General features: G+C 51.0%; 3 protein-coding genes across 11 annotated transcripts in view; 2 read left to right on the forward strand and 1 right to left on the reverse strand.

Moving 5' to 3' along the window:
• Positions 1 to 878, forward strand: part of FBXW4 (F-box and WD repeat domain containing 4) — a 62296-nt gene extending 61418 nt beyond the window's left edge. For 3 of the 4 annotated variants that reach the window (XM_037399136.1, XM_037399135.1, XM_037399134.1), the window contains one exon: positions 108 to 878. In XM_037399136.1, the coding sequence (XP_037255033.1) occupies positions 108 to 224 (117 nt within the window). In that variant the 3' untranslated portion in view covers positions 225 to 878. The remainder of the gene's footprint in view (positions 1 to 107) is intronic. The other variant, XR_005106079.1, reaches the window with a different exon arrangement.
• Positions 223 to 23201, forward strand: POLL (DNA polymerase lambda). 5 transcript variants are annotated; one of them, XM_037399132.1, is made up of 9 exons: positions 223 to 301; positions 12402 to 12545; positions 12803 to 13100; positions 13746 to 13911; positions 17058 to 17381; positions 17999 to 18172; positions 19122 to 19250; positions 21283 to 21451; positions 21840 to 23201. In XM_037399132.1, the coding sequence occupies exons 2-9, from the start codon at positions 12431 to 12433 to the stop codon at positions 22202 to 22204; spliced, it is 1740 nt and encodes a 579-aa protein (XP_037255029.1). In that variant the 5' UTR covers positions 223 to 301; positions 12402 to 12430; the 3' UTR covers positions 22205 to 23201. The 5 variants fall into 5 exon arrangements, with proteins under 5 accessions (XP_037255029.1, XP_037255025.1, XP_037255026.1 ...); XM_037399128.1 differs by lacking the exon at positions 223 to 301 and adding an exon at positions 997 to 3294; XM_037399129.1 differs by lacking the exon at positions 223 to 301 and adding an exon at positions 997 to 3294 and having other exon boundaries at positions 12806 to 13100.
• On the reverse strand, positions 3573 to 10854 carry DPCD (deleted in primary ciliary dyskinesia homolog (mouse)). 2 transcript variants are annotated; one of them, XM_037399137.1, is made up of 6 exons: positions 10734 to 10854; positions 10379 to 10459; positions 9590 to 9714; positions 8633 to 8766; positions 4915 to 5017; positions 3573 to 3780 (listed from the first exon to the last, which is right to left on the reverse strand). In XM_037399137.1, the coding sequence occupies exons 1-6, from the start codon at positions 10795 to 10797 to the stop codon at positions 3676 to 3678; spliced, it is 612 nt and encodes a 203-aa protein (XP_037255034.1). In that variant the 5' UTR covers positions 10798 to 10854; the 3' UTR covers positions 3573 to 3675. The 2 variants fall into 2 exon arrangements, with proteins under 2 accessions (XP_037255034.1, XP_037255035.1); XM_037399138.1 differs by having other exon boundaries at positions 3667 to 3780; positions 8592 to 8766.
• Positions 23202 to 23574: the final 373 nt, after the last annotated feature.

The raw sequence follows: 23574 nt of genomic DNA on the forward strand, positions 1-23574 counted from the left end.
GAAAAGCCTGCTTTGCTCTCACATCTTGGCCTTTGGTTCTGTAACACTGGTTGGGGTCTTTGGGATGGCCTTTTCTCTGAAAGGTTGATTCTCCTATTTTCTTGCAGAGCTTCCACCTGTCCTCGCCCACCAGCAGCCCAGTGTACTGCCTCCGTTTCAGTACTACCCATCTGTATGCTGCCCTGGCATCAGCCTTGCACGTCCTAGACTTCACAGCCCCATGAAGGGCACCACAGCTGCTTCTGGTCACCCCAACTCAGCAGAGTTGACACTTGGCTCAGGGAATCGCAGGGCAGGAAAGGTGAGAGTGGCCCCTAGGGCTTCTGAAGGGATTTTTTTGCCTGCCAGAAAGCTACAATGAAGAGAGCCCAAAGGGCCAGACTTTCTCAACCTTACCTGCCTATTAGTGGATATAAAGGCCGATTGTCCTTTACCCATTTTATTTTGTGCAAGTCAGAGTTTGTTTTATTAACTGTGTTCTTTTTTTGTTCTTCTTTTTTTTTTTTTTTTTTTCCTCTCCTGTGGATACAGCATTTGAGGGGCAAGTTGAGCTGGGATGCCCTGTCAGCTGTGTGTGCTGGTCAGGTTGAGATCAGCCAGGCTCTGAGCCATGTGAAGCAAGTCTAGGCTGTGTGTGGGGTGGACTGATTTGGTGGAAGGGAAAGGTGTCTGGAGCGGGGCCCACCTTTCACCTGCGCTTGCTCTCTTGGCAGCTGCTTGTGTTGTCCTTTGCAGCCAAGAACAAGAACTGAGCTAAAAGGCAGAGCCAGCCCTGCTTTCAGTGTACGCCTCCCCAAGCTGGCCGTCAGGTCGGGTTGTGCACTTGGCAGGGCTGAACAGTCGCGTTTTGCTAAATAAAACTCTGAAGGGAAACAAAAGAGACTGTATATTTTGTTTCAAGTTCCAAAGGGGCTGTGATGTTACCCACTGATTGCAGAGGCCTGGCTGGGTGGAGGAGAGTGGGCCTATTTTCAGATGCTGTCTACATGTCTAATAGATCTCTCTCCCTGGTTAGACCGTGTGATGCTCCTGTGTTGAAGGTAGCTCCTGGGATCTTGGATCTCATGTAAATTTTTTTTCAAACAAAATTCAAAAAGTAGGCTCTGCAACTTGCTTGCTGGCTGCATAATGAATCATCATACTGAAACAGCGCAAACACCAAGGCCTTGATGTGATTTGCTGGGGATCTTGTAAGCACATCCAAGTGGGCTGCTCCTCTTTGTGTCAGCATTCTGCACCTCAGCTGGGTCTCAGAACAACCATAGATTTCAGCATGCTCTGTGCTGTCTGGGTGAATGTGGATGTCTGTGGATGAATGTGCTGTGGGTGAATGCAGCAGTGTCAGGAATCTGGTCCTCTTTGGGGAAGGAGGTGCATGAACCCTGCTTGGCTGTGAGTTTTGGTATCTTGGATGGGTAAAGGAGAGGTTTGGTATCACAAAGTGGGAGTACTTTTAGGGTGAAGCACCCAGCATGGGGCTTGTTAGAGCTTAATAGGTCATTTCCACTGTCAAGTGGCTGCTCTTCCCTTACGATACATAAAAATTGGACAAGGATGTTTGCTGGAGCTCCTGCCTGAGCAGGGAGGGAGTGGACCCAACCAGCTCCTCACCTTGATGTGAGACAGCAGCTCAGGGCGCAAAGTAATTTAAAGGCGTGGCTTTGCTGCAGGATCACATTCTCACAAGGATCTTTCCAGCACAGCTCCCCATCAACAGTTCCTGATCTGTGCCTGTTCCTCTGCTGCCACTTGTGCCTGTTTGTTGCCAGCTCCCTTCTAGCTATCATGATGCTACACGTTCTCCTTGTGTAAGCAGGAGAGTTAATGTCCGAGTGCCCCAAGCAATGATCTGCTGCTGTAAAAAGATGCCGTGGCTGGAACAATCTTCCATCAGCTCAGAGCTGTAGGTCCCAAAGACTGCTAGTCCAAAATAATGATTCTGGGGGGTCCTCTGGGTTATTGGTAATGCTGAGCTGTTGCTGAAAAGGTGGTGCTTTGCATCAGGGGTTGCTAAATACTGCTGCTATATTGCTTGGAGCACTTCAGGCTCTGCATGCAAAGAGAGCTTTTTAGGTAAGCAATTAGGCATGAGATAGAGGGAGCTGGTAGGGCTTGGGAGTGGGGGAGGTCTGGTTTTTCTCAGGTCCTGGTGTGTTACAGGTCCTTTTAATGAAATTGGGAGGGAGGGATGGAAATATTAAATGTCTTTGGCACTGTCTCCAGGGAGAGGCTGTGAAGGAACCAGAGTAACTGTGGGGTGGGAGGAGTTTTTTATTGCACTGGGACTCGGGCAAGGCCCAGGGTAGGAATGAGTATGTCAGCTGAGCAGGTGAACAAGTGTCACTGATGCAGGAGACTCCTCCCATGTCAGGCCTGCCTGCAATGCTGCTGCTCCAGTCCTGCCATTTCTTTTCTGCAGCCCATGTCGGTGGGTCCTGTGCTTTTAGGTTCTTCCTGGCTGAAGCCTGGAGCAGAGCTGCAGCCCCATGGTGGTGCCATGTGGGTAGAAGGATGCACCCTCACATCTCAGGTGATGATGGGGAACGGGGAAGCTGCAGATGAGGCTGGTGCACTGGCTCTGATGAGCTGTGCCAGTCGGTGGTGCCTCCGTTGTCTTGGGAGGACTATGCAGGTGGGTCCTGGAGCCACCCAGCAGTGGGGCTCTAACTGGGGATGTTACCCAGGCTCTAAGGATTTTTCCTAGCGAAAACAGTCATCAAGGGAGCTATGCTAGGAGCCTGTGACCAGCTCACTTAAAAGTAGGGTTTCTTTGGGTAGGAGCTGTCCAAGTATGAACTGGGGTGGAAGGACATGCAGAAATCCAAGCACAGGGGTGGCTGATGCAGGGTAGAGACAGTAGCTGGTTGGAGGGTGAGCTGCTAAAGTGGCACTGCTGGGGTTGTCCCCGTACATGGGGTACCGTCAGTGCCATGAGGTTTGTGATGGGCCACATTTATGCCCTTACGGGAGGGCTGTGCTACTGTTACTCCTGAGCTGGCCAGTGGCCGCTCTCACCACTTTCCCCTCCATGCCATGCAAATGAAGGCAGCTGCATTTCGGTTTCTGCACTCTGCACAGATGCCTGCCTTCTGCACGTCATGTTGCGCATGGCTGGCGGGAAGGAAGCAGTTGGGTGTCTTCCTCTTCACCTTATTTCACAGACTGTGCCCGTTCAGGTCTGAGCCTTGATGCTGTTTGCAGAGATACCAGGGTCACCAGAGCATCCTTCTAACTGCATGGAGGACCTTGCACAACAGCACAGGAGGGAGTTGCTTCCAAGCACATCCCAGGCAGGTAAGAGGTGCAAGGAGGGTGTTCTTGTTTTCCAGATGTTACTGCCTTCAGTGGTGGTGGCAGACGGAGGGAATTCCCAAGGGGAACTACCCAGCTTTCATCTTGCTCATGGAAGACAGGGAGAGGGCTCCTGGCTGTGGCTGCAGTATGCTTCCTTTGCATGCTGCAGCTTTCCACAATGCACGTAAGGATCGCACGTCTGCGTAAATCAGCAGATCAGGCACTAAAGAGATCAACCGCTGCTGTCTCCCTGGGCCTACAAAGATTCCTCCAAACAGTTCTATTAACAACAGGACTAACTTTTATTAGAAAAGGCAAAATAAATACCATGAACTGTACCAGAGCGCTGCCCCACCACCTCTGCCTCTTAGCAGCCACTGCCTACTGGGTCTTGCAGTCACCATCCCCATTGTTAGCTGCCTTTATCTTCTTCAGCTCCTTCTGCAGCTGCTCTTCTGCAGCCAGGATCTCCTTTGGTTTCTGGTACTGTAGGACAGAGAGAAATGCCCTTAGCACTCCTGTTCCGCCTCTGCTCCAAGCAGACAAACTAGTGCCAGGTGCTACCAGCGCAGCTAGGGCCCTCCTGCCAAGGGAGGCCTTTCTGTTAGCAGCTGCCTCCAAAGCCTGTTTGGAGAGGTGGTGCTATCAAACTAGGGACAATTGCCAAGATCTGGAGTGTCTTTTACAGTACAAGTAAAACTTTCCAGTTGGGTGTGGAGTCCTGGCCCCCACCAACCCCTCTGGAATATCCTGGCAAGCTGTGTCATGCAGATTCCTGGTGTGCTTGCTGACTGTATGCTCGCACATGTTTTTTATATATATATATATATATATATAAATATGCATTTTTTTAAAAAAAGGCAGACAGAGTTGCGGTTCCTCTGTCCTCCCCTTGGAGGCCCCTCGCCCAGCTGCAGTTCAGTGGTGGATGCAGGTGCTTTTTGGCAAGGTTTGTCCATAGCAAACAGAAGCTCAAAAGGGCTCAAGGTGCTCCTCTTGGCCTGTTTCCTCTGCACATGCATCTGCAGCTCTGCTGCAAGGTTCCCCTTGGAGAGGATGCTTTCTGGGTAGCTGACTTCTACATTGAAGAAGACGACAAGAGCTTGCTGCTCCAAAGCATCTCTGCCTCCGTCTGCTCCTTGCAACAAGTAGTAAGTACACCTTTGGTTAGTCTCTCACTTCTACCATGTGTCCTCTATGACACAAAGTAGCAGGTGATTTTTTTTTTTAAGACTGAGAGACCTCTAAGTGCAGCAGGTCCTTGGACTCCTAACAATTGAGTTCTGAGGCAAGAGAAACTTGCTGTTACTGAGAGCGGAGGCTTGCTCAGGCCTGAGGGAGGGGATACATGGAAAACAGGGCATGACAGACACTCTTCCACCTGCAAGTCACCTTGAGCAGCGAGCAGGGCCCCTGCTGAAGCCCAGGCTGTCCTGGCTAGTGTCAGCATGCCTCGTGTAATCTGAAACTTCCACTGACTGTGTGACAGAGAAGGGGGCTCATCAGTGACCCTCAGCAGATCTCCCTGCTCTGCCTCATTTCCCCATGTGTAAGAACTTTAACTTCTTTGTGGACATAAAAAGAAGGGCAAAGTGCTGTTCTCTGTGGCTAAAACCTCACCGTGATGATCAGGGTGTTGTTGGCATGGGTAAAGCTCAGGGCAGCTGCATCCAAGGGCAGCTGGTATCGGTCCAGGTCAGGAATAGAGAACTTCTTGTAGTACCTACAAATGAGAGAGAAGACAGAAATAAGAAAAGTGGGGTTCCTATTCCCCCACTAGCAGTGCTGAGCTATGAAGAGCTGTTCTACAAGGCATAGATGAGGACAACAGACCTGTCAGGGTTGGCAGCAGGACACTGCCATGTTGTGTGCCTACTGGTGCCCTGAGGCTGGCAGGAGCACTGAACAAAACCTCCAGATCAGAGCTGGCAAAGTCCTGAAGGGCTTTGGTGTGTGAGAGCAGCCTTGGTCCCTCCATCTTGCCCTTGAGTAATGCCAGATTACTCAGCCCTACCAAGAGGTCTTTGTCAAGCGGTGTCCCTTGTCTTTGTCCCTGTTCATGGCCTCTCATTCCCTCTAAGTACCAGCTCCCACTAACTCTTGTCAAAACAGCTGTCAAATCTCTTGTGCCCTGCAATTTATTTTGCTGAGTGATGCATTATTTTGTGTCGCAGTCTGTCCTAAACCCGACTTTTTGGCCTTTGCTGTACTTCCTAGACAACTTCCTCCTTTGGTGGCACAGTGGTGCTCAGGCATGCCCCTGGGCACAGAGCTCCAGGTGTAGCTGCTCAGTCACCTCAGCTTCTGCTCAGCAGCTTCTCCATGCAGCCCCCATGGTGGCTCCTCTGCACTCCAAGCTCCCCTAGTTGTTCTTGCCCTGGTCTCTACCCCAGACCACCTCTCACATCCAAGCAGAGGACAGAAAGGTTTTTCCCAGATCCCCATCCAGCCTGTGTGTCTCCACTGACCAGACCTTGGGCTACGCTCAGTATGAAGGAAAGGGGATATGTCTCAGAACTGTAGGGCTTATAAGCTGTCTAGGCAGCTAAAAGATTTCCTAAGACTTTGGGACCAGAACCTTGTAGACCTGCATCTGTGTTTGCCTGAGACTTGGCATGGCTTGCCCTGCATCTGCTGCTTCTTTCTGGGGCTGCACCAAATACACTAGTTGGTGGACCTATGCCCACCTGGAAGCATGGCTGGGTTCTTAAGCTCTTTCAGCACTCTCCTGACCAATCCTCTCCAAGGGATTGGCCTGTAGCTGGTACTGAGGTGCCCTGAGCAGAGTGGGAATAGGCAGCAGCTGCTGTCATGCCATGAGGGGTTCCTCTCCGTTCAGCTGGCTGCATGTGAAGCTTGGCCTCTGTAGCTACCTCTGCCCAAATTGCAGTTTATTTTCCAAGCCACAGTGAAAACAGCTACAAAGGGCAAATGGCTCTCCTGGTGCAGTGGGAGGAATGTATGCAGCTTGTTACCGCAGGGCTCAAACCGTTCTGTGTTGTCACTGCTGTCGGTATTTGGAAAAGGTGGCAGACATGGATAATAAGGGAGATGTCAAAGGTTAAACAGCAGAGATTAGATGAACACAAAGACATGTTAAGGAAGTGTTAACTTCTTACCGATTAGACAAAAAAAAAAAAAAGCAGTACACAGAAAAAAACCACTGTTTCAAAGGGCCTTGGGAGTCATCAATGAAACAGCAGCATTCTGCTGCCCCAGGACTAAGGAGAAGGGGAGAAGAATGGCTTTGGCTGGCCTCAAACTAAAATCTGTGACAAGATCAAAGGAAACCAGATCTGCCTGGCCACCCCCTCCTCCTCCTAACGTTACCACTGCCTCTTGCTACAATAATTGAATCAGGTTTGGCATTTGGGGAGGTGGCTTTCTGGGTTTGTTTTTAGAGTTTAGTTTAATGGATTTATTTTACAGCAAGAGGTTTTAAGCAAATCCCACTTGAGCAGCTCTTGCCGTGGCCAGAGGGAACGGGAGGGACTGGTGGAAGTGAAGAGCTCCTGTCTGGGCTGGGAAGGTAGCTGGTGGGCGGTTATCGCTGCTGAGGCAGGCAGATTCTCTGCCCTCGCCTCTCACCCCATGGCCAAGGGCAGTATTGCACTGCGAGCCTGGGTCCTGGCCCGAGTTCCACAGTGCATATGTGAAGTCACCTCTATTACTTTCCTACTGGAAACCCACTTTTTGTCAGCCGTAGGGAAAACTGCTACTGGTATGCTGAGAATTTAGAGCTGACTGCTCAGTAGTGACTTGGCAACCCATCCCATTGCTTGAGCCTCTGGCTGGCAGTCAGCACAGCTCTGTTGCTCAGAAGCAGCGTGGCTGACTTCCAAGGGCTGGAGAGGCTCCGAGGCTTCCTTTCTCTCCCGTAGTGATGTGCGATTTCTCTGTGGACTCCATGCCTTTGTTGCTATCTTGGAATTAGTTGCTGAGTGGTGCCTTGCCCTGGCCGAGACCCAGGAGAAATGATACAAGATATCCTGGAGCCTGTACTAAGTGTTCTGGTGCTGGAGTCTGTCCCCGCTCTCTACTGACAGCAAAATCGTTCTTGTCCCCAGTGAGGAGACTTTCAGCTTTAATTCTAAAAGCCCTTAACTTCCATATCATGAGCTGATGTCATGCCCTTCAACTCTCTCTGATGCAAGCCTATGAGTGTGTAGGTGTCAACTACTTGTAGGGGACTCTACTGTTTTCCTGAGAGTGGTACAAAAAATCCTGAAGTGAGGCAGAGCACGGGTGAAGCCTCAGTGGTACGTTGTAAGTGTGCAGCACCCACGCAGGCAAGAAAGGTCCCACGGACACGCTACCGTTAGTGGGACTGGGAGGATCCCGAGGCGTTCGGCAGCCGAAGTGGGGCAGCTCTTTGCCAACAGCGCCACCTACAGCCAGCGACCAAGAGTGGCTTAAAGAGGCAGGGGGCACATAGGGAAACGCTGGGTTTGATTGATTTTACCTAGGAATCTGATCCTTCTCTGTTCTACAGCAATGTTGGAGAGGGAAGGCAAGCAGAGAGCAGCCTCCCCAGCTTTCCATACCGGTGTATTATCCCAGTTTGTAAATAGCTTTCACTTATCTTCCAATATCCTCCCTTGGGCTCCTAATACTTGCTCCTTGCTATCTCTTCGGAATACTACTGCTCATTCTGGCTTATCTCATGGAGGCTGTAAATGCTTTGGGGCACAAGTGTGTGCCACATACCATGAGAGATGCCATGTACTGACTCAGTAGAAGATGATGCTTAAAGGCCTTTTCTTTGTTTTCCTCCCATCATAATATTCTGCTGAAAGAAATTTGAGGTGTTTCCTTTCCAGGCTCAGTCTGCCTTTCTTGCTACCTCTAGATCATGTCATTGGCATTGTGAGTACAGGGCAGGTTTATGCAGGGAGATCTGTCTGCCTGGATGCCCGCAACTTTGCTGTACCTGTTGAATCCTGCAGCTCCATGCATTCTGAGATAAAATGACTAGATCAAAGTATTATGTCAGAGAGAGAAGACGGGATGCTCTAGCTTCAAAAGGTCTGCAGGGCTCTTTATCTCTCTAAGAGAGTGACATGGGAAAGAACAGTGCAAACACATGCTACTGGAACCATGAGATAAGTTTGCAAAGGCCAGCATAGACTTTGAGGGGCTTTACTATAACGTGTCTGAGGCAGCTGGGAGTGCAAACTGGACAGCAGAAGACCCACAGCTGTGAGGTGGGGCACCTCAGCCCCTGCACACTAGGGATAGAAGGCAAAAGAGGACAACCCCCTGGTGTAATCACTAGCCTGCCCCCTGTGCCAGCCTACCCCAAGGGTCTGTCAGCACTGGCAGTGCTGTCCTTACTGACTTCTTGTTGGTGGTCCGGACAACACAGCAGCGCTGTTCCTGCTCCATGGAGACGCTGTAGACCTCCTTGGGGTAGGGCAGGTTACGGATCCGCCACTGGAAGCTGCTCAGGGTATCCTTCCTCACGAAGACAGGCTACAGCAAACAAGTACCTTTAGTAAGGCCCCTCCAGCTCTCTTCTGTCCTCCCTGTCCCCTTCCTCCTGTACTAGCTTGAGAAGCTCCAGGTGGGAGTAGCTGCTCTTTCACACTGGAGCATTAGGGAGTGACTCAAGAAACTGCCTGAGCAGCACTTTCCTAGCACTTTCACCCTGGGCATTGCCTGCCCTCCTTGTAGGAAGTTGAAATTGTTCAGCAAGGGAGTCTTGCAGTACAGGGTTACAGGGAAACAGGGCCTCTTCCTCACAGGCAACCAAATACCGAGCTCTGCCTATCCTAGGGACCTGCTGGATTCAGTCCTGGCTCTGCCCCAATTTGCTGTGCAGGGCTGCGCTTGTGTTTCAGCTCTGTAGAAAAGATGGTGAGAGACTAAACCATCTGCCCCCTAAGCTAGAGGGATGTGAAGATGAAACAGGCTCTACCATGTTAAGGAGCAGCCTGCTATGCACTGCCTCTGTCAGCCTTCCATTGTCATTGCCCTGGCTTCCCATCCAATGCCTTGTCCTGGCACTGTCCTTCCTTTCAGCCTACTCTTTTTGGAAGCCAGATTAGTAGTTGGCCAACACAGCAGTGAAGTTTCTCTACTTAAGGAAACTATAAATCCCTTGAAGACTCCAAAAGAACCTAAGCTATGCCTTCTTTCTACCCAGCCCCGCAGCTTTGGGATGATTGGTAGTAGAGTACTGGGCAGGTTAAGGCTGTCTCTTGGGGCTGCAGATGACCTGCGATCTACCAACTACTGCTGTAACCACAAGACAAGGTAGTTTTAGGTGCAGTCGTGCCTGCAGTCGCTTACATACATTGGAGCTGCTTTCCTTTATGAGTTCTGATTCCAGTGCTCCCAGGAGCGGTGAGGCTGGCTCTCCTACTTCAACCTGCCACTTGCCGGAGCCCCCGAGTGTGTTCTTCTCTCGCCATTTTCTACCTGTGGAAGGGAGAAGAGTTTTCATTGTTCTGCCCTATAAGAACTCCTCCAGCAAATGACTGTCAAAGTTGCCCAGCACACTGGGATGATACGAAGATACATATCTTAATTCCAGTCATTTCCACTTTGGTGTGAGTGCATCTGTTAGCTGGCCTGTTCCTGAAGTCAGAAATACAGTACCGAGTGCCTCTCTGTTTGCTACTTGGTGCTGAAGCCATTGTGGGGTTGCAACAGGTGCTGTGCCACAGCTGATGTGGCTTTTGACAAGAACTGTAACCGACACCTTGCTTGTCTGGTTGCAGAAGCTACCAAAAAGTGTGCTTCACCCTAGCATGTGCTACAGCCTCGGTGCCTGGCTATGCAAGATTGCAATCCCATTTAGTCCATCCGAGTCTGTTGTGACAGATGAGCTGTTTGGGAGAGATCCTGGGCTAAAGCAGGGTCTGCTATGCCATGGAAGTCAGAGAGCCCTGGGCCCAAACTGAACCATACTTCTGTCCCTACAAAATTCAGCTACAGGCATGCATATCTGCCAGAATATTTAACAGCGATTTCTTCCCAACCAGGCAAATCTCTCTCAGCACCGCTGTCCTGAGAGTGCAGACTTGCTGCTGTGCGTGCTGCCGGTCTGTCCCAACCCATGCCAGCTGAGAGCACCACTTACTCACTAACTGACTCGTCTTCATATCGTACTCTTCCGCCATCTCCTTCCCATCCTCGAACAGGTAGTGGATCTTCCGCTTCCCTAGAGGCAAGGCAGGTGGTGAGGGTAAATAGGAATAACCCAGCCCTGGGTGTATGGCTCTGTCCCGCTCCCTGGGGCCCTATGCTCTGGGCCGGGGCGCCGTCCCACCGTCTAGGGCCGTGTCCACGCGCCCACGGCCCTGTGTCCTCGCCCGGGGCCCTGTCTCGGTGCAGGGCCGCCCCGGGAGCGCTCCTCCCCCTGCCCGCTCACCGCAGTCACCCCAAAACACGTCAGGGGGAAGGAGGGGGCTACCCCGTCCCGCCGCCGCCGTTACCGTCCTGCACCAGCGCTGTCTTGCTGGCAGCCCGCAGCCTCTCCAGCCAGCTCGGCACCGCCATGGCCGGGCCCCGTCGCCACGGCAACACGGACACTTCCGGCCGCCACCCGGAAGCACTTCCCGGCGCCCCGGCCCGTAGGTGAGAGCGGCCCCGGGGCCCATCTGCTCCCGGCTGTGGGGAGATCCCCGTCTGGCTTGGGGAGGCCCTTCCCTCCTCGGGGCGGGGGTCGCGGGTGGCCTCCGGCTGCTCCCCCGCCGGCGTGGGGGGTCTCGGCCCTGCTGCCGCCCTCCGCCGGGCCGGGCCGGGCCGCCGCCATCTTCCTCCCCTGGGCCTGGGCGACCCCGGCCGCGGCCCCGCCGGGAGCTTCTGGGGGGCTGTTTGCTGCCCCCGAGGTTCTGGGTGCTGCTGGGCCTGGGGCGAGCCGGGTTGGTGGCACTGAAGCCTTCTCGGCCCGAGGACGCTGGCAAGGCGAACGTGGTACCTGGCACGAGTGTTTTGTCTTTGACAAGTTAAAACACTACGTGGAAAAACGCTTTTCCAAGCGCCGAGAGGTTGAGGGGTTGGTGAGGGTTTTTTTCTTTGTCTAATAGAAAGCATTACTGTTTTCAGAGGACCTTTTTGTTCAAAATGTCCTGAAAATGGACAAGTTTCTGTGAAGCGGAATTATAGAAATGTAGCAGGGTTTCCTCTCCCCTGAAACGGAGCTCTTCCTCACAGAAGCAAGGACTCGAGTCCAGCTGAGGGTTGTGTTTAATGCTTGGATGAGAAGGTGGCCACAGGGAGAAGATACAGACAGGTGGGAACATTTTCAGCTCCTCCAGGCTTAATGTAATAGGTTGGTCCTGGCTGGTGCGTGAGAAACCTCTAAGCAGAACACAAAGTGCTGTGCAGAGAAGAAACCAAGTTGGCGTTGACTTAATGCTGCCGTCGGGTGGAAGGAACTGCTGGGATGTACAGTGATTTGAGCGCTTGTTTGGACTATGGAAAACCAAACTCCCTGGTAGCCTGGGCCAGTAGTTAAAGCTCCAAAATTCGCTTTTGCAAGGCTTGCGATGGTAAAGCTACAGATGTATTGAACTTGGCTTTTTTATAATTATTTATATATATATTATATATATATATATATAAAAATATATTTTAAATAGGTAATTTTACTAATTTCCTATTTCTAACTGAAGCCAGGTTGTTGGTTTTCCTCCTGTGGCTATATGAAACACTTGGTGTCAATCAGCTGCTTTATCTCTTTCCGTCGGTGACTGGATTTCAGCCCTGACAGGCGAGGCATTTCCCTCTTGGGAATGTGCTTAAGAAATATCTGGAAAATAAAGTTGCTTCTATTGGCTGGGCAGGAGGGAGCTTCAAAACGTGAAGTAGTTGAATGCTTTCTATTATGAGAACTCAGCTTTAGTGGTTTCTAAGATGTTCAAGTAGGATCATCTTAAGTGGCTTTGTGGTGGTTTCTAGCTTCGATTTTTCTGACCTCGGGGTGGTAATTCTTGTTTCCAGGTGCCTTCCTCAGGGTGAGCATTTTTGGAACACCATAACAACAATGCAACAACCAAAAAAACCCTCCAAACCAACAAAGACAGCAAAATGAGCAAATCTTAAGTTATGATTGTATAACACTGTTCAAAGCAATTTCCCTCTTTCTTGCTGGTATTCAGCAATTGCAGCTGAACTTCCCACTAGGCCCATGGAGCCACGAGGGATTGTCAAAGCCTTTCCCAAGAGGAAGAAGGTGAGGCGTGACCCAGGGAAAAGTGTCCTGCCGAAGATCCCAAAAGGGGAAGGAACAGAGATACCTGAGGGTAAGTCCTGCGTGCCCATGATGTGGAATATAATACTCTTACCCCAGCTTGTTAACTGGAGGTGCTGTTCCCCAAAAGGCTTTTTCTGGCCCCTGAGTGTGTTTTCTGTAGATACCTTGCTTTGGTATGTCCAGCTGGTGCCCCCCAGAGACTGCCTGCCACTGTTTGTGCCATCAAGTCCGATGTGAGATATGTAGCGCTGTTGGTTTGGGACACTTTCACTTGTCACTTAGCTCCTGCCCGTGTGTTTTCCTCAGCAGAGTGGCTGGAACCAGTCACCATCTACGTGTTGCAAGCTGGCATTGGCCAAGCCAGGGCGGAGATCTTCCACAAGCAGATTGTCCAGAATGGGGGTGTTGTATGCAACCAGCTCTCCTCGGAGGTGACGCATGTCATTGTGGCTGAAGACATGGACTGTGATCGGGCCTTTCGGCTCCTTAAGTTAACCAAGCTCCCTTCAGGGTTGCAGCTAGTGAAGGCATCCTGGCTAAGTGCTTGCATTAGAGACCAGAAGCTGCTAAGTACTGCTGGCTATGGTATCTCTATCCCTCACAGGTATGTAAATGCCACACTGTCATTCCTTCCTGCAGTACTTCTATCCTAAGCTGAACAGCACTAAAATTTGACCTCTGCTCAGGCTGTAACTCCTTGCTGCTCCTGTGGGTGCAACTCAGAGTCACTTTTCCCCATACAGAGCATGAAATTTAGTGACTTTGTGACCAGTTCCCATTTTGTGGGGTAGCAAAACATGAAATAGAGCCCAGAAGTGCTAACAGGCATCCTGTCACTTGCTACAGGTGCTAAAGTCATCTAGTCCTAATCCATCAGTGATAACAGGAGATTTCTTTTAAAAACACTGAGCATTAAATGGCATTTCTTCCTTATTGCAGATGAAGAATAGAGAGTTTACAACTAGGTACAAGAGGAAACAAAGGATGGTGCAGCAGGCAGCCACAGGTTAGGATTAAAATGTTTTGGCAAACTTTTGAAGAAAGAGTCTAACAGTGAAATAGATAGGATTGAAAGTTTTAGGTCAGTGAGGTGGATGGCAACTGGGGAATTGAGCCAAAACCAGAGTAATTTGTGATCTGAAAGAGCATAATTTGTGTGGGTGGTTTGCTCCAGCCCAAAACATGTAGAAAGGTTTCTCAGTCAAACTTCTGAAGTCCTCCTCCTTCTATAGCATCTGATCTATGGCAGGTACCTGGAGGAGGGAGAACTGCAGAAAGAGCAGCAGCAGGTCCTGGGCAGTGAAGAGATCCAGCACCCAGCAGAGAAGGGAGCAGCAGAAACAAATACTGAAGCACAGGTGAAGGATTCATTGCAACGAGGCCTGGGCACCCTTGGACAGCAGCAGCTGGCTGAGGTGAGGCTTCCTGCACAGCCCCTTCTTGTGAACAGATCTTGCATGCTGCTTTCCCTGGCTAAGAGCATCCCTGCTGGGATACAATGACAGATTTTCTCAGCAAAGGGAAGGTATTTGAATGTTTCAGTGGGTTGGTGCTGGCAGACTCGGGCTGTGAACATGGTTAGTGCTTCTCTTTGTTCCTCTTAGGTGTTAAAAGTAGAAACACCACCCCTTTAATTCCTGTCCCCATCAGAACATTTCCAGCTGAAGCAGTCCTGGTGCTCTGATCAGGCCAAGGCTCACCCTGGTGATCATGTTTCCCCTGCATCCTTTTGAGGAATGTTCCCTGGCTGAGAATATCTCCCTTTCAGGAAGCTGTCTCTGATACTTCATCCCATGTTCCTCCCTGAGCCATATTGACCCATTTTCCACTCCCTGGCAAGCACCCTGTTCAGACATGTGTGTAGTGGATCAGGTTGCCACTCAAACGATTGTGGTGGTGTGCTTAAAATATCTGTGTTAGGTTATTAGTGGCCTCTGCTGTGAATCGGCTTCTCCAACTTGCTGTTAGCTTTCTTTCCTTTCTGTGTATTTTTGCTCAAGTTTGCGGAATTGTTTTTGGGCATTGGCATCATTTAAAACTTATTTGTAGCAAAGTTACCCTGGACCTCTTAAAGCAGCAGCTTCCTCATAATTCTGACATCTATTTCCTAACACAGTCCCAAATTCTGTTTCACAAAACCCTGCAGTTACTTCCTAACTGGCAGCCTGCTGAAGGGCTCCTTTGTTTTAAGCTCTCTCTTGAATATGTGTAGGGGGGAATCTTTTCTCCTTAGATTTACTATGCAGTGTGCTATAGGCAGAATTGGCAGCTTCTTAACCACATCAGCTTTGCAGTTACCCCATCTTTTCTGTTTCTTGTAACTCTTAATTTAGTGGCAATCATTTTTAACAAGTCTCACAGTTAATGGGAGATGATCTTTTGTACTATTACAGATCCTGTGGTATCTGCCCTGCTTTCTGCTCGCATTTACTTTCAGTGGTCGGACAGCTGCTGCAGTCTGAAGCTTTATTGCCTTTTTTTCTTTTTAAATCCCCTCAACAATGATATTTCCTGTTAGTCAGTGCACAAAACAATATTTGTAGCCATTTCAGTAAAATCCCTTGTCCTGAGCTTAGGACTATGTGAGTTTGAGGAGGAGAGGAGAATGCATGGGGGATATCCTGTAAAGATGGTACCAACCACTTTTGAGACCCAGCTACAACACTCAAGCTGAAACCTCAGCTTAGAAGTAGCCTTCATTTAAGGACAGAGTCTTTTCTAGCTTGGGTGGATGTTTTTTATCTGGGAGATGATGAGTGTGCCCATGTTTCATACTGAACAAATGCACGGGCTGCATTTGAATATAAACTCCTCAGAGGAAACTCTGTTACCAGTCAGACTGTAGCAACGCTTTGTGACTGGCCTCTGGCTGCAGTAGTTTTCTGCAAGGCAGCCTTTGCAAGCAGTGCCAGTTAGTCACTGGCTGAACCCTGGGGCTGTTACCCCAGGCTGCCTTCCTCCCTCTGAAGTGCTTGTATTGCCTCAGCTACTAGGCTTCAACTGCTGTCCTGGCACCTGTGCTGTGCTCCAGACAAACCGTGCACATCCCAGTCTCACCCAGCTCTAGCAATTCAGATGTTGTAGGATCGTGGAATGTCTTAGAAGCTAATGGGACTAGTTGGTTTTGCACATATGGTTGTGAAGGGTCTGTCAGCTTTGTTGGTGAAGCATAGAGAGTCAAGGGTTTATGTGCTGTTTCACCTGTGGGACACTGCTGGCCGAGAGGACCAGAATTGCATGCTCCAGCTGCAGAGTTGCTTGCATTATGGCTGGATAACATGCTCCTTGAACGCTTTCAAGGGGCTTACCAACCAATCTGAACCCTCTGAGGCTTTGCTGCCCTTAGAGGGAACAGTGTCTTAAGGGAGTTGTGTTTCAATGGTTTCAAGGCGAATAAAACTGCTTTAGTCTATCAAATCCTCAGTCTGACCCAGTTTTCAGACTTGTAAAACCAGATTACAAAAGGAAAACATCCTGCCTCTTCTGCCTAGGTAGAGACTTCAGCTCTGCATCTCTGCAAAGGTCTCCAGACGTCCTTAGCCAGCAAAACCAGAGGTTGTAAGGATATGGCTCTGACTTAGCTAGGTTGATGCTTTGCAGAAACTCCTAACAGGACTTCTGTGCCACACGTAATGGCTCACTGACCCCAAACAGCCCTGTGCCATTCAGGGTTACTTCCACAGCCCAGAAGCTCTTGTATTTTCGTGGACTTCTGTGTTTATATGGGAGACCCCAGTGAGCAAAGCAGTCTACAAAGCCTCTGTGCAGCTTCCCACTTCGATCCTCTTTTGTTCGTTACCTGAAGCCAAGGCTCATTGTTTCTTAAGTCTACACAGAGGCATCCTAATGCTGAGGGTATCAGCAAATGTATACATTGGTTCTTTCTTCTGTCACTGAGGAATGTGGAGTCCTTTGTGTCATTCCTTCCTCCCCCTTTTCTCTTGCAGATAGCCATGGGGAAAATGGGGGGGGTTGCAGTTTACTACCCTGTTAAGATTTTGTATCTGTAATGTGAAAACAGAGTTCAGTGCCTATCTCCTGTCATCTGCATCATGGGGTGGAAGGTGCAGAGTCTGAATGTGAGAGATGTGTCTATGCAGCCACCAGACCAGTGAAATGTTTCCCAGTGGGAGCAGGGAGACGGGATCTCCTGCAGTCAGGGATTTCAGCACCATCATACCATGCCACTGGCAGCAGCTGCTCACTTAACCAGTGTCTGTCTTCAGTTAGGTCTCAGGGGCTTGGCAGTAGGAGGTGCATGTGTGCTTGGATCGCTGGTGGACAGCAATCTCTAGTCTCCTTTGCTTTGTGAGATGTGCATGTAGCTTCAGGGGGCGGGGGGCATATGTAGCTTCAAGGGGTGCATGTGTCGCCTGAGGCGTGAAGAGCTATGGTATTTATATAACCAATCGGTTCTAGAGACGGCAATTTGAGCACTGTGTGCCCTGCGGGTTGGTTAGTGCTCTGACTTCCTACTCTCAGGAGCAGCCTGTGCCAAGGGGGACATAATGTGAGGTATGCACTTATTCTCACATGGCTTCTTTTCTACCTTTCCCTAAAGAAAGACTCTGATAATGAAGACAGTGAAGGAGAAGATGCTGGTGTCACCCAGGGAGACCTGGAAGCATTGATTTCTGGCCGCTACCCTGTGAAATCATCAGAGGAGACCAGTGACAGCTCTTCCGCAGTGGCCCAGCCTGCCAGCAAGTGGGTTTGTGCCCAGTCCTCCAACAGCAAGAAGGAGAATCACAACCAATGCATTACAGAGAAGCTCGAAGTGCTGGCAAAGGCCTACTCTGTCCAGGGGGACAAGTGGAGAGCTCTGGGCTACTCCAAAGCCATCAATGCACTTAAGAGCTACCACAAACCAGTCACCTCCTACCAGGTAAAACACCTTCCCAGGGTGGTGGAGCAGGGAGATAGACCCAGCACTCTAGCTCTAGTTATGAGCCAGATCCCTTCCTCTTTCTGTACATGCAATAGCTTATCTTCAGGCCTTGGGAATTCCTGCCCGTGTGGTGACTTTTTGATGGAAGTTGTGTAGCAAGTGCGAGTTGGGATTCGTTGGCCCTTTGTAGTGTTTTCAGAACAGCAAAAAAGTGGACTCCGAGCCTTTTAGGGCCAGCTCTGAGCACTCATGAGATAAATGCCTTCCCCCGGCACAATGCAGGGACATTTTCACCTTCCTCTTAAGCATCAGCAACTGGCCACCATTCAGGATAATATATCAAACTAACTGGATCTGAGCCTTATTGACCGTGACAATCCAGCCATTCGGTATGTTAGTGTTTCAGGACTGTTCTGCACGCTTGTCCTTTTCCACTTGGCACTGAATCAATGTAGACTATGTAAGCCTGGGCTGGAATGGAGACCATCAGGCAGAACTAGTCCTGCCACTTATCAATCACTGATCAAATGGCTAACCAGGCTCCGAGTGGATAGCAGCTCCCCAACTTCTCTGTGATCTTTGCTTTTCCAGTAGTGGCTCTGTTTTCTTGCTAGGAAGCCTGTAAAATACCTGGGATTGGGAAGCGGATGGCAGAGAAGATCCTGGAGATCTTGGAGAGTGGGCATCTGCGCAAGCTGGATCACATCAGTGAGAGTGTGCCTGTGCTGGAATTGTTTTCCAACATCTGGGGAGCAGGGGTCAAGACAGCTCAGATGTGGTATCAGCAGGTAAGTTTAGTACCTTTCCCAAGAGGTTTTCAGACTAGGGTTTGAAGACTGCTGCTGAATGTTGGAGAATTACTTGTACATTTAGTTTCCAATTGCCAATATCCACAGATGGGGTTTGATTCTGGTTTTATGGGAGGAGTTATGAGGCTGGGTCCCATTGTGGGTGTGTTTGGGGTGAATGGAGTGCACCTGGCTGAACATTTGAGTTTAGGTGAGGGTAGAGGACGAAGGGAGCGGGGCACACACTGCCTGTGTCATTAGTGTCACTGCTTTGAGCTCATCTTATACTGCTTGTGGCAGTGACACTGCTAAGAGCCAGGCTTGAACCAGAACATCTTGGCCATGAAAGTTCCTGATCCAGTTGCTGGCTTGTTAGGCTGGCTGGCTCCTGTAGCTGTCAGAGCAGCTATCCACCTTATCTGGAAGCTGTGAAAATGAGGCTGAATTAATTGTGCCAACAGGAGCAACCCAGCCCACTTGGTGGGTTCCTTCTTTAAAAAGAGTTTGTCTCCTGAGCACAGAGCTGATGAAGCCTGGTTTCCTGTAGCATTTGGTTTGCGACTGGATTCTTTGCTGTCTTAAAAATATAGTTGTGTTCGTGCTGTAGGCTTTCCCTCACTGGGATATTGTGGGTGTTGTTCCTTTATCTTGCATTACTTGTTTTTCTTCAAGCTGTAAGAACTTAGTGCCTTAAGAACAGTAGTGTTCTGTCAGGTTAAGATTCAAAGTCATTGTGGGGTGGAGATTAGACGTGTGCGTGGGTAGTGGGATTGCCTAAATCCTTTCTTTTAGGAACCAGGCCCTAAGTGATCTCTACATGTGATCTCAGAAGCTGTGAGTGGCCTGAAATTGAGACAGGTTAAATACAGTCTCCCCAAATCTTGATTGAAAGTATTCGAAGAACAAATTCTCAATAGGTGTTTGAATATCATCACATGGTCTGCACTAGGGTTTCCGGACACTGGATGATATTAGCACGAAGGCAACTCTCACCAGCCAGCAAGCTGTGGGGCTGAAGCACTACACGGATTTCCTGGAACGTATGCCTCGGGAGGAAGCTGCAGAAATAGAACAGACTGTGAGTAGCTTGTCCCTGGGCCCTCAAAGGGGAGTACCTGCTGGGACCTGACAGGAGGGTGCATGCTGTGGAAATGTCCCGCACTGTTGTAGCTGAGCTCTTCAGCTTCTTCTCTGAGCAGGGTCAGTGCTTGGGGGGACCCTTTTTGGGCCTGGGCCCACAAGGCACCTACTTAGCCCCTTAGGAAGGTTCAGTTTGAGCGTCTGGCAAGGAGGAGGATGTGTCAGAAGCGTCAGTTCTAGACACTGCTTTGAAAAAGGCTGCGTGTGGCATGGTGGGATGAGCAGGTTCCCAGCTCCTTTTTCCTGTCGCTCATCATCTCAGAGATGTGTGTTTTCAGCCAAGGCCCCTGAGCTGTCTCCTGGTGCTGCTTCTCCAGAAGAAGCTGTGAGCACCCTGTGATCTGGTTGGTAGTGGGGAAACAGAGCACAGATATCCTTGCTGGAAGCAAAGGGGAGCCAGGTTGCAGATGGGTGCTGCTTGCTCTAATATGCCATGGCACTCCAGGATGATAGGGTGCTAAGCCAGTGTACCCTAATGTGAGCAGAGAGCTTGGGGGACACACTGTCATGCTACCCCTGTGCTCTCTGATCACCATGGAAGCAGCAGCCAGCGTGACCCTGTCACTCGGCCACAGGGCCTGGCCACGAAGAATACACTTCTGCCAGGCTCCTGCTGGGGTGTCAGTCCCGTGTGCTGGATTAGTCATTTTGGTGGTGAGTGGTCCCTTTCCCAGGCAGTATGGGTCGAGGAGCTGGCTCTTGGGGGTGGGTCTATTGTTATCTTGATGGGATTACTGCACTCCCCTCCACACACACACACACACCTCTGATCCAGGCCCAAGAGAGAGAATGAGGGATTAGTCACTGTCTGTGCTGCCTGTCACAGTGAGATCTGAGGAGCTTTCAGGCTCTTGGGTGGGGCTGGGAGTTTTCTAGAAATCTTCATTTAAAGCCAGAAGGGAGCAAAGGCACCAGAGGAGGGCTTGCTCAGCATGAGAAAGGCTTCTGGCTTCTTGGAGCACCTCTGGGGCAAAGGTTAATGGGTTTATCTCTTGCTAATGAAGGATGATCCCCAAGAGTGACAAGGGGCTGTGGGCATGGACACTGCCTTCCTGAACCCCAGCCTCTGTGATGGCCTCGTCACAGGGAATTGCTGAGCCCCTAATTATTTGCTGCCAGCAGGGTGATTGGCACAATCAGACCAAGGATACTTCATTCCTGTCCAAGGACTTGGGAGCCTTTCTTAAGCATTTAATAAATGAAGCCATCAGAATTAGCACCGTCTGCACAACACAGGGGCTGAGGTCCAGCCTGGAGGTGGCTGCGTTAGGGGAAGTTGTGGTTATATGTGTCTGATCGCTGGCAGCAGCATGTTGGCAGCCATTTGGTATAAAATGCTGGGACATTTGTGGTTTTTTCGGGTCAGGAAGCTCAGCTGTCCTGCAAAGGCAGAGCTCCTGGCAGGAGTGGACTCCAAGGGACACTCGCAGTTTTTCTGCTGTCTTGGGTCCTGCTGGGGAGACTCTCCGTAAGCCCATCTCTCCTTCTGAAACAGGACCTGTGACCATCCTGTGTTGAACTGATTCTTTTTGTGAGCAGAGCTGGTGAGCCTTGCCCTCTTGGCGCACAGGAGAGCTGGAAAACTTCTTCTGTCCTGCTGACTCAGAAATCAAAGGCTCTGAAAGGTTGTGCTGTACTTTGCTTTCTCGGCATTGCTGCATCTTCCTGCTTGTCCCAACCCAGCTCCAGCCCAGTGCCCCCAAGAGCTGATGGCTGATGGTAGCACCATGGTAGATCATTGTATTGTGTGGCAGTGGGCTAGGCATTTGCAGGACTGGGTGGAGGCCACCCCAGCTCATGTGGCTCCTGACAGCAGGCCAGCCTCCTTGGTGAGGCAGTTTGCTATGCGTGTTGAGTATCTGCTCTGTGTAGAGACCCTGGAGATGCAGCACAGGGTGCTTTTCTGCCTCAATGGAAAGGGTATGAAGAGACTGGTCTTTGACTCCTCATCCCTCTTTCTCTTCTTGGAGGTCAGACAAGCTGCCCTGGCCCTGAAGCCTGGGCTCGTGTGTGTGGCGTGTGGCTCCTACCGTCGGGGGAAGCCCACCTGTGGAGACGTGGATGTGCTGGTCACTCACCCAGATGGACAGTCTCACCGTGGGGTGTTCAGCAAGCTGCTTGACAGCCTCCACAGGAGTGGTAAGAGGGCTGGGGGCTGGCACGTGGTGCTCGAAGCTGTTCTTAGCGTGGCCAGGCTGAGGAGGCAGTGCGGTGAATGGCATTCACTGAAGGGCAGGTGATTGCTTTTCCCAAGGACAGGACGTGTTGTAAGTTCCTAAGACTACTGCCCCTGGTCCTGGCCCTGCTCCAGTTGGCAGCTCCGTAGCCAGTTTTAAGGAGCATTACTGCAGCTCAGCATGGCTTCTCCGGTCTGTGGATGCTGTCAGAGCTGAGGCTGCATTGTCCTTGGGGTCCCACAGCACATTATGAGGCACCTCAGCTGCTGTCTGTCTGGACAGTGGGGAGTTCAGGGGGGTGGTGTCAGTCTCTACCATCCATCTCCCCTCTGCCTATTCTCTCTCTCCAGGCTTCCTTACGGATGACCTGGTGAGTCAGGAGGACAATGGTGACCAGAAGAAGTACCTGGGGGTGTGCCGCCTCCCTGGGCCAGCGCAGCGTCACCGCCGACTTGACATCATCGTGGTGCCTTACAGTGAGTTTGCCTGTGCCCTGCTCTACTTCACCGGCTCGGCTCACTTCAACCGCTCCATGCGGGCCCTGGCCAAGACCAAGGGCATGAGCCTGTCAGAGCATGCCCTCAGCTCAGCTGTGGTGCGAGGCCCTGGAGGCGTCAAGGTGGCATCTGGTCATATTCTGCCCACTCCCACTGAGAAAGATGTCTTCATTCAGCTGGGGCTGCCTTACCGGGAGCCCTCAGAACGGGACTGGTGACACCCAGTTGTCACCCAGCACCCTGGGCCCGCTGCTGTACTGCTGTTCCGAAGGGTGCTGGTTTCCCCAACGCTGCTCTGTGGTGACTGCAGACTGGGGAACGTACCCCAGCAAACTGGGGATCCTTGCAAGCATGGGGCTCTGCTGGCAGAGCTGTGTGGCTTCACCTAGCAGAGGCCGTGGGCTGGAATGACACTGGAAGTGCTGCCTGATGCCGCAGGCCACTCCTGGCTACCAGAAGGGCTCATTGCCCATCAGCTACTCTGGCCCTGCTCTCCCTGGGGAAGCTTCAGAAGGCTGGGCTGCAGAGCCTTGTGATCCAGCCCCTTCCAGTGCCTGGAAACGGGAAGTGGGATGCATCTTCCTCTGTGTCTGAGCACAGACACCCCAGAATCTCTGTCCTGAGCTATGCATGAAGGCAGCAGGCATCCAGCTTGGCCCTGGAACAGGCCTTCCCCCATTCTCATTGCTGCTGGCAGCTGCTACTGTGAGAATCGTGAAGCGTCACCCTGTATTGCCACTGTGTCCTTCCTCTATCTGAGCTGACTTGTGACCTCTGGTGGGTCTCGCTGCACAGGGCCAGGCTGCTGCGACTGCCACCAGCTTCCCCTGGTGCCAGGTAAACCTTGAGAGAGGCGTAGGGGCCTGAAGTGCTGCGCCTGCTGCCTCTCAGTGGCTCTTGTATGCCAAGGATCCTCCAGCGCAGAGAGCGGTGATCCCCTGCTCTGGCCCCAAGGGCTCCTTTCCTCTCGGTGCAGGAGAGGACTGGACCTCACAGCTCGGGCAGCTGTGCTCTGGAAGGGTTTGAATGAATGTAATGACACTGAATGTAACCCAGCAGGGCTGGCTGGCTGTCCACGGGAGGCACAGGGGCAGAGAGAAACATGAGGAGATAGTTCTAATTTGGGCAAAGCAAAGATTTCCCACTTTGTTTCTGTGGAAGCCGTGGAGTCACCTGGTCTTTGATCAGAGAAAGTGTGTGTGTGTGTGTGTGTGTGTGTGGGGGGGGGGGGGGGGGGGGGGGTGTGTGTGTGTGTGTGTGTGTGTGTGTGTGTGTGTGTGTGTGTGTGTGTGTGTCTGTGTGTGTGTGTGTGTGTGTGTGTCTGTGTGTGTGTGTGTGTGTCTGTGTGTGTGTGTGTGTGTGTGTGTGTCTGTGTGTGTCTGTGTGTGTGTGTGTCTGTGTGTGTCTGTGTGTGTCTGTGTGTGTCTGTGTGTGTCTGTGTGTGTCTGTGTGTGTCTGTGTGTCTGTGTGTGTGTGTGTGTGTGTGTGTACATGTGGCTGGCCCAGTCAGTTCCATGGGAGTGAATTTTATTTCCCAGGAAACCTCAGCTATTGTATATTCTGCAGATGAATTACCCAGAGACTTCCA

Source organism: Falco rusticolus, chromosome 9 (assembly GCF_015220075.1).
Source record: "Falco rusticolus isolate bFalRus1 chromosome 9, bFalRus1.pri, whole genome shotgun sequence".
Lineage (NCBI taxonomy): Eukaryota > Metazoa > Chordata > Aves > Falconiformes > Falconidae > Falco > Falco rusticolus.